Consider the following 15598-nt stretch of genomic DNA (forward strand, 5'->3'; position numbering starts at 1 on the left):
ACATCTGTTTGAAAGAACAGAGCCCTGTACAATTGCATTGAAAAGACTAGGTGAGATCATTTGCAGCTGTCTGGTATTCTCCATACATTGTGTGCACCTTTCACATTTTAAATCTTTCTCATCCTTTGAATCAGTGCATTAATTTTTCATTTCTTTGGAAATGGTGCAAAGCTGTTGCACTCGAGGTTTTCTGCTAAATCCGTATAATGCTATAAATAAGGCTAGAAGAAATTGCAGGATGTTTTTGTCATGAAAATTGCTTGGGTTTATTTAGACTCTTTCAGAATTTCTCTGCTTTGTAACTAGAACCACTGCATCTGTCTCGCCACACCTGGAAGAGTGCTCAGTCCCCTCTTAATTCAGTTTAGGTGGGACAGATAGCCTGAAGCCCGAATCCATATTCATAGCGAGAACTTGCAGAAAGAAGATGGCAAAAAGTAACTAAACAAAATGCAGGAAGGTTAGGGAAATCGGAAATGTGCTGCAGAACTTACAAATTGCACCCACTTTTCCCCCCTTTGGGCTATACAAGTGACTGAAATAAATGTTTTGCTCTCCAGGATACGAGAGCAGGTTCCAGGAACAGAAATGGAGAAGTATGCCCTCTTCACTTACGAGTCTCTCAAGAAGACCAAGTGCCGAGAGTTTGTGCCGTCCAGGGATGAGATAGAAGCGCTTATCAGGAGAGAAGAAATGACCTCCACGGTGTACTGCCATGGTGGGGGTTCCTGCAAGATCACAATCAACTCCCACACCACAGCTGGAGAGGTAGGAAGGAGACACGGCTCACGCACTATTGGTCACTTTGTTACATGCCAACCTCTGAAAGCTTGAGAGACCAAAAACCAGGTGCTACCTCAAGCTCCCATTGCCAATGGGAAAATGTTAACTTTTTTGACCTTACAAATAAGGGAGGGAGGTACAGGCAATTCTCAGTGGCACAGAGAATCATTCTCCCGGATGATTTATGCCTTTTTAATTTAATCTTAAATACATGATCCAGATAATTAATAATAAAAGCACTAGATAAGAATTTCCTATTACTTCTACTACTTCTCCTTCTTCTTCTACTACTTCTCCTCTGGATGCATGCAGCACTATACAGATACACATAAGACATGGTCGCTGCTTTGTGGATCTTAGAGTTGAGTCAAAAGACACAGAACAAGGAGAAGGAAGTTTCAGGAAATGAATATATTATTAAAAAAAAATGTTAAAAACAAGAATGTGATCAGGGAAAGCCAGAGTTTAAAATTTAAAAGCAACCTCAAAAAGGCGGGCGTTCTAGGCGGGATTTAAATATGCCCAGAGATGAAAGGCATAATGAACCAACAGGAAGGCTATTTAGTATAGCAATGTTTATCAAAACAATTCAGGCTTCAAAAAGTTAAGAGATTACCATTTCCGCTTTTAATTTCTGGGGATTGAGTGTATAAAGGAAAGTTGGAAACACACGACTTGGAGCCCTGAAACTTCCTGTGAACAACATATCAGATTTGATTTTACATGGGAAGAGTATGAACGAGGACATGTGTGAGCATTTTAGGATGCCTAATTTCCTCCTTTGGTACAGAAATGTGCACGTGGTTGTGGACGCTGCTTGCTTTGTGAATTTCTATGTAACAAGTGCATCATTAAATGTCCAGATAATTTTTCCCTGGAGGCAACCAGGCAAGAAATGCAGTCTGCTGGTGACTGCAAGCACTATGCAATGACTGGGCAGCTCAAAGTGCTTGATGGCATCACAGTATGCTCACATGAAATCCCAGAGAGATCCAAACTGGTTTTCTAGAAGAAATGGGGATTCTAAGTGTTGGAGGTGTTGGGGGCTAGGGATCTTTGGGTGCCCTGCTAGCCGTGGTAGAAATCTGCATGAAACTGGATGAAGAGTTAAAAAATGATTAAGGATAAAGGGGGCAGATAACGGTCATGTCAATCTTATAAATCCAGTTTCCCTGTAGGAAATTAGGATTAAAAACACTAGGTATAAATATCTATTTGCATATACGGTATGCTTGTTTAAAATGTGGCTAGGAATTTGTTGCTGATATTTACATTGAATTTCTTGGAGTCCCTGATTTAAAAAAAATATATAGATATATAGATATATATATAGATATATATATATATGGAAGACACTGTGGGGGCAGCCCACATTGCTGCAAGTACCACGGATGCTTTCTCTGTCCCAGGGAAACACCGAGGTATGCTTTTTGGTTTTTTTTTGGGGGGGGATAGTTTCCCTCACCCCCCCCCAACCAAAATACAGCACAGTTTAGAAAATCCTACAGTCTGCAGGTAATCATCTGCACTGGCCTAACCCTGCCCCAGGCACGCCTTCACTATAGTGCTGGTAAAAGTGTGCATGTTGTGGAAAGATGTGCAGAGGGCAGTATCCAGGCTGCCAAGTCACAGGGGCAAATGCTTTTCTCCCACACAGCTTCTTTGAAAATGTCCTCCCATTTACTTGGCTGGTACTTTTCTTTTTCTTTAATTATAAGTGCCTTCTGTTTTGTTCTCCATTTCTTTTCGGCCTGGTGGACTTTTATCGGCCATTAGTTTCTGTTGCTACATTCTATACCTTTCCCTTCCTACTTTGGGTTTTCAACTCATTCAGAAAAACATCTACTGGGCTCTAGTGCAATGAGCCTTCATTCAGTAGCAACGGATGGGCAGCTGTCCACCCAATTTGGACCCAGGCCCACCCAACTGGAACCGGAAGTGGAGCACTGGACCTGCAAGGCTGTCATGGGATCCCATCTCCATATGGCGAAAAGGAGGACCCAGGGCTGGCACGCCATTCCGTGCATTTGCATAGCACACATGGGGAAGCGATCCTGTGGCCGTATGGCCCACCGATCTTCCTATTTTGGGGGGGGAGGGAGCAGAAGCGCCGCACACAGCTTCTGCTTTCTCCCCCTCCCCCCCCCCCCAAGCAGGAAGATCGGTAAGATAGCAGGAGGCTGGTGGCAGCAGGAGAGGCCAACTGATCTTCCTGCTTGGGAGGGGAAGGAAGTGGAAGCTGTGCGCAGGCTTGAATGTGTATGTGTGGTTGAGAATAGAAGCCTGGGTTTGTGTGTGGGTGAGAATGGGAGTCTGGGTTTGTGAGTGGGTGAGAATGTGAGCTTGAATATGTGTATGTGTGGGTGAGAATGGAAGTCTGGGTTTGTGGGTGGGAATGGGAACTTGAATGTGTGTGGGTGAGAATGGGTGCCTGGATGTGTGTCTGTGTGTGCATAAGAATATAAGCCGGGGGAGGGGTAAGAAAGTGAGAGCTTGTATGTATGTCTACAGAGAATGTGAGCTTGTGTGTGGGGGGGAAAGCATATGAGAGTGAGAGCTTGAGTGTGTGAGGGAGTCTGTGAGAGAAAGCATGTGTGTGTGTGTGTGTGTGTGTGTGTGTAGAAGGGAAGAAGACAGTAATAGAAGAAAGACACTGAAAAGGAATTAGGAAATGAACAAGGGAAAAATAGGAAAAAGAAACCAGGACCAACTGATTAGAAAAATACAAAGATCAGACAACAAAGGTAAAAAAAAAAAATTATTTTGAGATGATAGATTTGCCATCTTTAGGAATGTGCATTTCTTATATTTTTGTATTTTGCTCTTTCTTCAGTATTCCACTGTTCAGAGACTTTAGTTTCTCAGACTTTCTATTTTGGTTTTATCTGCATGTTTCTAATTTGTGGTCTCTTATTTCTATATTAAGTAAAGATCGGTCTCTGTTTTGCCTGTGTGTGACTGAAGTGCAGTATTTCTGCTAATGTGTAGTTTCTCTGTAGCAATCCAGTTTGTTCTATTATTTATTTATTTATTTATGAACTTTTATTTACCGACATTCGTGAAGCACATCATGCCGGTTTACAGTGAACAGAAAGGAGGAAAATTACAATAAAACAAGGGAGGGGAGGGGGAAAAAGGCGAGAAGAGGAAGGGGGAGAGGGGAGGGGGAGGAGATGGGAAAGGCAGTAAAGATTGAGAAAATAAAACAAATAGAGAAACTATATACAGTTGAAAAATATGTACAGTTACAATCAACTTATGTAGTATTATTCCCGTAGGTGATGTATTAATGTTGTAGGGCCTGGTGTAGTATTTGCATTGCTGCTTGCATGGATTTTACAGACACTTAAAAATGTGAATTTTCACAGATGGGAAAATGCACTAAATAGGCAATTACCATAATTATAGAGGATTATGAACAATGCCTTTTTCTGTTTGGCACTCAGAAGCTAGAGGGATATTTTGCGTGGTCTTTTACCCCCCCCCCCCTCCCCTTTTAATTCTAGGCCCAGCTTTGTAATAATGTTCTTCTGCTGTTTATTCCTTAAGGTTGTGGAAAAGTTGATCCGAGGGCTGGCCATGGAAGACAGTAGAAATATGTTTTCTTTGTTTGAATACAATGGTACTACCAATAAAGCAATCGAAAGCAGAACCATTGTAGCTGATGTTTTAGCCAAGTTTGAAAAGTGAGTGTTTCTTTTTTACTCTTACTATTGAAAGAGAAATAAATGGCTTATAAAAAAGTAACTGACGGTTCATTTTTCTGAATGAAGTTTAGGGAGGACTTAAAATCTGTATTTTGTATAGTTATTTTTTAAATTTTTTGTAGGGGATATAATAGATTTGGGGTGTATTATCATGTTTGTTTAAGGATGTATTTGAGATTATTAAACTAAAAATGCACCAAAATCCAAAGCAATTTTACTTCAAAACTTGGTTGGGCGGAGTGCTAAAACATAAAAAGCTGAAAAGGGAGCAAGTACCATGATAGCCTACAATGATGTGTGTTCTTTTAAGAAAATGCATAATACTTGACCTTTAAAAAAAAAAAAAAAAAGTCTATTGTATATCCACCAAGATCTTTTATAGGTTGTTTTTTTTTTATGTTCTTTCCAAACACTCTATTTAGACATGTGTCAGCCCTTTATCGTGGAGTATGATAGCCATGAGCACCGAACCAACCATTCTCACAGCTTTCAGAAGGGGAAAAATTGTTGATGTGGAAAGTACCATGCATATATTTTGAGCAAACTCAGACTTGCCAATAGGGAATTGGCTTTTTGGAGATTTGATTTTAGCACTGTCATCTGCAGCGCTTGGCCGCCTGCTGTGGCGCACAGTTTTAATGGTGATGCAGATAAAAGTTTGAGCTCTCGCAACTCCATGCCTCCTCACTAGTATTTCATTTTTTTGTGGGAATGAGTTTAATGTAAACTGGTGCCACATGCCCGCATCCCCCCCGAAAATACCATGCTGATACAGTAACTGACAGCAGCAGGAAGTCTGTGCTACTGGCACCAATGATGCACTCTTTCAGGATATTTAATTAAAAAAAAAAATGCCTGAGAAGCAAATGAGCCACTCACAGTTATTTAACTAGGGGGTGAATGATTCCCGTATGCTAGCTAAAGTAGTCTTGCTCCCAGCTCTTCTTTCCATCCTTGTGTTTTCTTCCAGGCTTGCTGTCAATGCAGAAGCAGGAGACATGCCATGGAAATTCTACTTTAAGCTGTACTGTTTCCTTGACACAGAAAATGTGCCAAAAGACAGCGTGGAATATGCATTTATGTTTGAGCAGGTAAAACCAATGAGACTTTGATTGCTAAATTGTATGAAAGAGGCTAAGGCATGGGAAAAAGTGCAACAGATGTGTAGGACTGTGTCCCACTGCTAGCTCTGAGGCTGACAACAGGATATGCTGTCGGCCAGCTGACATGATTGAGCCAGACTGCTGGGAAAAATATGAGATAAAGAGCCCACTGTCTGTGCTACCCTTTAGGGCCTGCTGCAGATAGTCTGTTGAATTTTCCAGATAATCCCACTAACATTTATGTGAAACTCAGAGGTTTGCAAAAGCATGCCATCCTTCTCCTCCCAAACCAACCCAAAAATACATATTTATGGGTTGTTTGGGTTTTTTAAAATTTTTATTACTTAGATGAAAATAAGGTTGAAGGGTACATGGAATGTATTGAATATGTATCTGGCATCAGTTACATACATTGCTAATGAACACCAACGTGTTTAGCTACGAGATGAAGTCCATGTAGTTCTACCAGAGCATGCCATAATGGCTTTCATTAGATTTTCAGAAACATTCTGAAGCTGTGGGAATCAAGCACACACACATACATAGCCAGGCATCTGAGCTTTATTGCTCTGCTGCCAGACAAGAAACTGCAGAAAACAAGTGCTATCCCTACAGTGCTGCAGGAGACCACAGACAAATGTGGATGCCATTCCACCCTCCCAGGACACCACATCACTACAGTGAAACACTTTTTCTTAAAGGATTTTATGCTGGGGAATATCGGCCAGAATAATTACAAAAAACTGTCAGTAGTAATTCTAATGTTGGCAACAACCAAGTTATGTATGGCCCCAAACCTTTTTTTTTTTTTTACTGTGATGGTGTTCCTGTCCATAACTTTCTTAATTTAGTCATTAGGATGTGTGTGGTCACTTGGAGAAACAAGAGGCGTAAACCAAGCTTGACAAAACTATGGACAAGCTGAGAACTAGGGGCGTACATGCTTCTAGTTTTATTTTGTTACTTTATGCGCACACATTTTTTATACTTGTACAACCACATTTTACATGCATTAATTACATTTTCCATGCGTACATATGTACCGCATTTTACAGTCATAAGTAACAAAATAAAAAAAAACCAGCAAAGAAAAAAAATCTGAAGTAAATGAAAGGAATAATCTTTTTTTCCTGTACACATGCCTATTGAAAACTGCATACACTTGTTTGAATAATGAGTTTGTTGTTATTAGCAGAGAGATACATTAATCCTGAAAGAGGTTACAATAATTTCCTGGGGCTAATAATTTCTCTTATTTGATAACTGATTTTTGCTTCTGTGCAATGTTTTTTTTTGGGGGGTTTTTTTGCATTTTGTTACAAAGCCTCGTTCACAAGTAAAGACTGTATATTCTTACTCTTTCAGTTAAGTAAACTTTAGGTCAACCAAAAAGCTGGAGATATCCAGCCCAGGGGGACCCAGCTGAAAATAAGATTTTTCTTTAAATCTGGCCTTTCTCAGGCTACAAATTATAAAATGAAATTAAAATTGAAGCACTAAATCTGATTGAAAATAAGAAATCAACAGAAGAAACAAACAGGTAACCCTGTTTGGTACTTTTCAGGCCCTTTGATATGGTACCCTGCTATCACCTCATCCATTATGGGTTGTTCTTATATGTAATGCAAGACAAGTTGGTTGTGATGCTTTTATAATGTATAGCGGCATGATCAGGTTCCTGAATGGGGCTTGTTTTGTTGTTGTCCATGGAGCTCCAAATGTCTTATGTATTCAGGAGGCTACAAATATTTGGTCTTACTGTCAAGCTCTCCCCTTGCACTTATTTTTCAGGCTCACGAAGCAGTTATCAGAGGTCACTACCCAGCTCCTGAAGAAACCCTGCAGGTGCTTGCTGCCTTGCGACTGCAGTACCTGCAAGGGGACCACACTTTGCACACCACCATACCTGAAACAGAGGAAGTCTATCCCCTGCAAAAGTTGAAGTTGCGCATTGCCCAGTCCACCAAAGTCTTCACTCCCGCTGAAAGGCAGGAGAGGAAGCGCTCTAGTTTCTTGGAAGGAACCCTGAGGAGGAGCTTCCGTGGCGGCAGTACCATCAACAAGCAGAAGCTGGAGGAGGAGCAGATGTTGGACATGTGGATCAAAGAGGAGGTGTCTGCCACTAGGAGCAGTATCATTGACAAGTGGAAGAAGCTGCAAGGCATGACCCAAGAGCAGGCTTTGACCAAGTATATGTCTCTGATCAGAGAGTGGCCCGGCTATGGTTCAACGCTATTTGATGTTGAGGTGAGCAGCAACTGCCAGGGAGGGTGGATAGGTTCCAAATATCCTCCTGAAGCGCTCTGTCAGGAGCTTAGGGATCCTTGGCAGGCTGTAGTATCTTTTATTGACCAACACAATTATCCCGAGGGAAGATATGCATGAGTTCTCAAGAACATGTGGTCCCTTCACAACCTGCAGAGAATTCAGTTTTCTCTGGGGCCACATTCAAAAAGGGTTTTTTTTCCTATTCTGTGTTTATGGAAAATTCTTTATAGAATAATGTCTAAAATGTCCAAGCTAAACAGGTCATTGAGAAGGCTTTTTATATCTCATTCCTGTGATGGGAAGGTTGTGCTTTCATGCAGACAAAAATCGGGTTGGCGGGGGGGGGGGGATGGAGAGGGAGAGCCTGCCTCATTGAGACTACAAATCATTCAACTTGGATTCATCAGTCTATGACTTAGTGCCCAGCGTACCTCCATGTTTGGATCGGCCACTCTGTGACAAAGGTCCTAAAAACCATTATAAAATTTTCACCCTGTAAGCAAGAAGACAAAGATGTCAGACGCATGAATGCCAGAAAGCAATCATTTAGAGGTGTCTGTTATTAAAAATAAAAGGTTCACATATTTTAGATCAAATTTTTTGCAACTGAAAATTTGTTAAATCAGATGTAACAATTCTGTCAGTCCTCCCCATTCCCTGGTCAGATCATAGTTTAATTCACCTACATACCTATCTTGAGATTAACACCAACCCTAATCCAACTTTGTCCCCCTCAATTTATTTCTAAACATAAAAAAATGAATCCCGAACAGTTTGCAGTACACCTTACAGAAAATCTGCCCAGTTCCATCTTACCAGATGTCAACTCCACGGGGGCTGTCTGGAATAACAGTTTCTAAGGTTTTAGACTCCATAGTGCCTATTTATTGATTTTTTTTTTTCCAACCCTAAATGTCCTGCTCCTTGGTTTTCTATTGAACTTCGGTTAAAAAAAAATCCCAAATTGAGACTATTAGAACATTCTTGGAGAAAGCAGAAATCTTTAAATTAAAAAAAAAAACAAAAAACTATTTCATCTGTCTAAGAAAATACAGAAAGGAAGCCTCCTTAGCAAAAAAGAACTTCTATTCTTTAAAAATCAAAGCAGCCAATGGTAATAATTCTACACTATTCAACATTGTGAAAAAACTAACAATTCTACCAACTCTTGCTCCGTCAGTTCTTAGTAATGATTTTTGCAATCAAATTGTGTCCCACTTCAAAGACAAAATAGCATATCATCCAGTTTTACTCACTTATCCTATCCTGATGACTCAAACCATAAGGTCCACTGTACTTGGTCCATGTTTTCCCCCACTGACACGATATCATGTGTTCTTCATAAGATAAAAATATCTTTCTCTCCATTTGATCCCTGCCATGGACAATACTTAAAAACCTTTACTACCCCAATAAATTATTTTCTTGTCAACTTAATAAATCAATCATTCAGTACTGGTACCTGTCCTGATCATTTCAAAATGACTTCCATATTACCAATCCAAAAAAAGAAAAATGAAGATTTCTCCAACCTAAATAACTTATGTCCCATAGCTTCTCTCACCACTCTGGCAAAACTGACTGAATCAATCGTCCTTCATCAACTAAACAACTATCTTTACGACAATGAGCTTTTCCACCCCCAATCAGCATGGCTTCCGAAAAGATCACTATACTGAGACACTTTATCATCATCGTTTGACACCATATTCAGAGGCTTTGACTCCATCATAGACTATATATTGGTACTCCTGGATATATCAGCGGCTTTCGACAATTTAGATCACTCTATGCTACTATCTAGATTACACTCTATTGGTTTTATGGATTCAGTTGACAGTTGGTTCAACTTCTTTCTCACCAATCGCCTATATCAAATAAATATCTGTCCTTACTCTTTCACTCAATACTCCACATCTTCTGGCATTCCGCAATGTTCAGCCCTCCCTCCCATTCTCTTTATCTATCTACTGCCACTGTGCTACCTGTTAGATAGTCTAAATGTACAATTCAAAATCTATGCTGATGATATTCAGTTTTTTGTTCCATATTTAAAATCTTGGTCTAATACTCTATTATTTGCCTATATATCAATACTATTAAAACCTGACTCTCACATAATTGGTTGAAACTCAATACCTCAAAAACAGAAATCATTCACTTATCTTCTATTCCAGCTTCTGACTGCAGCCCCCTTCTACATCTAGATCTTAATGGTACATTACTGCCTATCACATCTAAAGCCCGTAATCTCTGGTCATAGTTGACTCTAGTCTCTCTATGACACACACATATCTCTGACAGTAAAAAAAAATAAATAAATAAAATTCATTTTTCAAATTGTACATGTTGAAACACCTTCACCCTTTATTTCATCAGGAAGACTTTAAAACCATCCTAAAGTCCCTCATCTTTAGTAGCCTTGACTACTGCAATGCCCTGCTACTCTTACACTATAATGCTATTCGCCCCTGCAATTAATCCAGAATGTGGCAGCTCGTATCCTAACCGGCAAATCTCACAGAGACCACATTTCCCCAGTATTTCACGCTCTTCATTGGCTACCTGTTGAATACAGAATAGAATACAAAATACTTATCACAATTTACAATCTCTTATACGATGATACATCTACTTGGCTCAGCTCACAACCTCATATTTACAAGCCCACTAGAAGTCTACATTCAGCCCATAGAAACCTTCTACAAGTACCAACCATCAAAATTGCCTGACTTGACATCACGAGATGACACGCCTTTTCAGTTGCTGGCCCACAACTCTGGAATTCCATTCCAGACAGCCTAAGACATCTTGACAATGTGTGAGAATTTAAAAACATTTCTTTGTAAATGCGCTTTTAACATTGTAGACTCTACCTAACAATTTCTGTGTCTGGCTGACTTGTTTTTTTCCCTCTGTTTTTTCTCACTTCTCTTAATTTATCTTCCCTTGTTTTTTATTTAATGTATTATTTTTAGTTTATTTTTATCATTATTTACTTTCTCATTTTTGTATGTGATTTTATTCTGTATGTTTTTATTGTAAACTGTTTTTATTACATCCCAGTATAAAAAAAGATATATAAATCATTTTAAATAAATAAAATAAATTATGATGTCCCTTACTTGAATGTGAGAGAGATCTTTACCTAAACTTTGGCCAGTTGCTTTTCCAGACTGAGTAACATCTAGTTTTCTCTTTGTCTGAATTTTTCTTGGTTGTGTAACATTTTGCTGCATGCTTTAAAAATTTTGTTGGAAGCAGCAACAGGGTAGGTAAGCTACAGAGACAGCTAATTAAAAATCATAAGGTGCATTACTGTAAGTACTGGAGAAAATGCCAATGAGCATGAAACGGGTTGGGGGATTTTTCTCCTGGCAAGCCTGCTTTTGTTGTAATTGTAATAAGTTTTGGATTTTTTCTTTTTGTGACACATTTTATTTTGAGCCTGGCAGTTGTTTGCTGCATATATTATTGCTAGATACCAGTATTTCCAGCATTTCATAAATCCTTTCTTTATTTTGCCAGTGTAAGGAAGGTGGTTTCCCACCGGATCTCTGGCTAGGAGTCAGTGCTGATGCAGTGTCAATCTACAAGCGGGGAGAAGGCCGGCCTTTGGAAGTGTTCCAGTATGAACATATCCTGTCTTTTGGAGCGCCACTGTCAAATACCTACAAAATTGTGGTAGATGAGAGGGAGCTATTGTTTGACACCAGTGAGGTAAGGGAAAGCATGATTTACTCACTTACAGGCCGATACAGTACAGTGCGCTCCGGAGTGCACTGTACTGGATGCGCGTTTTCCCTTATCCCTTATTCAGTAAGGGGCGGAAAACGTGCGTCCAACCCGCAGCATCTAATAGCGCCCTCAACATGCAAATGCATGTTGAGGGCCCTATTAGTTATTCCCGCGCGATACAGAAAGTAAAATGTGCAGCCAAGCCGCATATTTTACTTTAAGAAATTAGCGCCTACCCAAAGGTAGGCGCTAGTTTCTGCCGGCACCAGGAAAGTGCACAGAAAAGCAGTAAAAACTGCTTTTCTGTGCACCCTCTGACTTAATATCATGGCAATATTAAGTCGGAGGTCCCAAAGAGTAAAAAAAAGTAAAAGAAAAAAAAAATTTAAAATGGGCCGGCGGCTGTCGGGCCGAAAACCGGACGCTCAATTTTGCCAGCGTCCGGTTTCCGAGCCCATGGCTGTCAGCGGGCTCGAGAACAGACGCCGGCAAAGTTGAGCGTCGGCTGTCAAACCCGCTGACAGCCACTGCTCCGGGCCCGTTTCTACCGCACCACCTAATTTAAATACAGAATCGCGCACACAGGCAAGTGGCCTGTGCGCGCCCCGGGAGAGCGGGCGTTTGTCCGCTCTCCCGCGGACTTTACTGAATTGGCCCGTTAATCTGGAAGCTGTATATACTGGGGGGTTTATCAGAAGGAATTATAATATTTTACCACAAAGCTTTTATAATAATCCTTGACCAAATACAAGAGTATTGGGTATAGCGATGAGACAAATGGCTTCAACTTATTTCTCCTAGCGATCCCTTTTTCCTTCACCCCTTTAGCTTTATAAATATTTCTAGCAACTTTGTTTTAATGCTTGTGAAAGGTTCCAGATTGACAGCACTGGAAAAGGAAGTCTTCTTTTTTATCCCTTACAGGTGTAAGCTTCTCCCCACTGACCTGCCAGTTTGCCTCAACCCTAGCCTGGAGGAGGCACCTCTAGGGATGAAGAGGGTGATTTTAGTTTCCATCCCTGTTCAATCTTTGGCATCCCCTTCTAATTAATAGGATTAAATTAGAGGGTGAAACTGGTGGAAATGGGCATCCCCAGCTGGCAGCACAGAGGAGGAGGGACAATGAATACGACAGACTGGAAAAAAAATTAGTTAGAACATTTGTTGTTTTTGTTTTTTCCCTCTCCACTCTTCCCCACTAAGCAGGTGGTTGATATTGCAAAGTTGATGAAGGCTTACATCAGCATGATAGTGAAGAAACGCTACAGCACATCTCGATCTGTGAGCAGCCATGGGAGCCAAAGCAGCTCCAGGTGAAACCGGAGAAAATCACTGTGCTCTAACAGCTCAACATATCACTGCTCCTCTGAAGCCATCCACAGCCTGACATGAGGGCAGGAGCAGCTTCTTGTGAAGCCATCTGCTGCTCTGCCATAGACTTTGCTTGGAATAGTCTAGTAGCATGATGTATTCCCAGCACCGACTAGCAATAGCCTGCTAGACTTCCAAAGCTTTATATCTTCTAGTTGACATGTGCCTTAAAACCTACTGCCACTGGAGCAGGAAGAAGTGCCTTAAAATTAAATCAGCTTGCATTGACCCAGACTGTGTTACCAAGGCAGATGCATGCTGTTTCATTCCAAATACTAAATCTGATAGAGGGGAGGAAGAGAATTCATCCATTATGCACTAATCTAAAAAGGACCGATTCCTCTGTGGAGAAGTATTTGTTTGGAAAGCTGCTGGCAGCCTATCTTAAGAACTTTATTAACATTTTTGTTTTATTTTGCAGTTTGGGTGGGTGGGTGTGTGTGTGTGTATGTATGTATGTGTGATTGTATGCAGCCATGTGTGTACACATTAACTTTTAATTTTAATCCATATTTTAAGACCATTAAAACAAAGGGAAGAATAATGTGCAATGGTGTAAACAGTCTGTCTGTATATTTTAATAGTTAAGAGCTATAGTGGTTTAATTGGACCATTACTTTATTCAGCAAGTTTCCTTAGTATTTTTTTTTTAAATATGGATTTCATCTATTAAGATCCAGTTTTTACCGCAGTGTTTCATATGTAGCAAATCCGCATTCAGTATGTACTGTTATAAATCATGGGATAAGAAAGCGTATGTATAGACTGCCTTACTATGAAGATGCAAATGATTGGTGATATTATCTGGTCTATGTTTTTAGAAGACAATTCGCTAAAGACAGTATTGATGAGTGTTCTGGTTAGAAACTGCACATTTAAACCAATGCAAAAATAAAGCTGGAGGCCTTCACGCTGGCCCTAACCTGGGAGGACAGGGTTTGGCACTTGCCTCCGTGCCTCCTCGTGGTTAACATGTTGTATGCCATTTCCTAATAAAGTACCTGTAAATAGATGAGGAGTAGCAGCCAGTGGAAGCAGCTGCTTGTGGGCCTTTTTATTTTTATATGGAAAAGTTGTAATGTGAAACAAAACTTGGATCAAAAACAAAGGGTTTGTTTTGTTTTGTGTTGTTTTTGTCCATAGCAAAAGAAAAAAAGGTGGTGTTCTTGTGAGCCCCCTGCCCTTTACCCTTATAAGAAATCAGGCTTATCTGTTCTGAAATGTCTGCAATAAAAGATCCTTATTAGTGTATGCCCATGTCAGATTTTTATTCAGTTTATACACCTAACCTCTATGTGCCCCCACCCATGATAAGGCAGGGTTCTTTCTGCTGGGACTGGATAACAGTGGCATTGACTTTTCTCTGAGAGAGCTCTTGCCACAGCAAGTAATCCTTTATAAAACCAGATTGTGACTATAGAGCCGTAAGAATAGTGCCTCCAATTGGTTGCTTACAGGGGCGAGACTACAAAGATCAATCCCCAGGACAGTCATCAGGAGTTTTTGGCCACTGTGGCAGGTGGTGCAGGCGATGGGGAGGGAAGGCACTGATGGTACTGAGCTGTGGGTTCTGTGGGGCTGCTAGGGAAGCCAGGTAAGGGTGATGCTTACTGGAGCTCCCTACTATGCTGTTATCTCTTTGAAGCTTGCGGGCAAGAGGGCATGGACATCTTCCCCCAAGACTGCAGCCATTGGAGAGACAGAATGCAGAAATCCTCATCATAACCCAGAGACCAAGCCTAAGTGAGTCTCCCTTGATTAGGGTCTCCAGAGGTGATGATTTTGCTCATATCACAAATCTGACATGTCAGAGAAAGGCATAAGGGGCAAGGGAGAAGAGAGGGAATACGAATGTATGGGGAGGGTTGTGAGTGCTCTATCTGGATAATAAAAGCAAAAATCCTACCTGCTATCCACCCTTGCTGCCTCTAATTCCCTAGGCAGGCAGATATTGAGAAAGCAAGGGAGGCAGGGACAAGGTTGTTGGGGGTGTAGCAGGGTTTCCAAAGTGTGAAGAAATCTAGAATTTTCCCAGGACAAGCAGGATGGTAGTCCTCCCAGATGGGTGACATCATCAGATGGAGCGCATCACCAGTATGCCACCAGCCCTGTAGCCACACGGGGTCCCCCTTCAGTCTCCTTTTTTTTTCCACAGAGCTGTTGCTGCGCAGTTTGTGGAGCTCTGTTTAAAACTTTTTTTCCTCACAGAATAATTCAACATTTTTTCTTCAGTTTTTCCCCACCGTGGGGTCCCCCATCGTGAATAGATTCCTCTGGCATTCGGTAGGTGTTTTTTCGCGTTGTTGCGGTCAGTTCCCAAGCATCTACCTCCCGGTGGCCAACAGCCGCCGATCGCACACCATCCCCTTTTTTTCAATGGCGACTGGTTTTAGGAAGTCCCCTGAGTGTCTGCGGACTATGTCCATTACGGACTGTAAAGCTTTCTCTATGCTTATGGCCAGGGACACAAGAACACTTAGACTCAGTAAAAGTATAATGTATTTTTATTAGTCAATATAAGTGTTCTCGGGAGATGCTGGGTACTGGGTGCCCTTAGTCTTACAATCTGACCAGCATCTCTTTGCATACAGGAAGTGATCCTTCTTTTATAGATAACATTCAAATACA

General features: G+C 40.9%; 1 protein-coding gene across 2 annotated transcripts in view; it reads left to right on the top strand.

Moving 5' to 3' along the window:
• The window catches only part of MYO10 (myosin X), a 434555-nt gene extending 420334 nt beyond the window's left edge, over positions 1-14221 (top strand). Inside the window, exons 36-41 of one of the 2 annotated variants that reach the window (XM_029590330.1) lie at positions 561-768; positions 4333-4469; positions 5461-5581; positions 7385-7840; positions 11390-11581; positions 12803-14221. In XM_029590330.1, coding sequence (XP_029446190.1) covers positions 561-768; positions 4333-4469; positions 5461-5581; positions 7385-7840; positions 11390-11581; positions 12803-12916 — 1228 coding nt within the window. In that variant the 3' untranslated portion in view covers positions 12917-14221. The remainder of the gene's footprint in view (positions 1-560; positions 769-4332; positions 4470-5460; positions 5582-7384; positions 7841-11389; positions 11582-12802) is intronic. The other variant, XM_029590331.1, reaches the window with a different exon arrangement.
• Positions 14222-15598: the final 1377 nt, after the last annotated feature.

The sequence above is a fragment of the Rhinatrema bivittatum genome, chromosome 2 (genome assembly GCF_901001135.1).
Source record: "Rhinatrema bivittatum chromosome 2, aRhiBiv1.1, whole genome shotgun sequence".
Lineage (NCBI taxonomy): Eukaryota > Metazoa > Chordata > Amphibia > Gymnophiona > Rhinatrematidae > Rhinatrema > Rhinatrema bivittatum.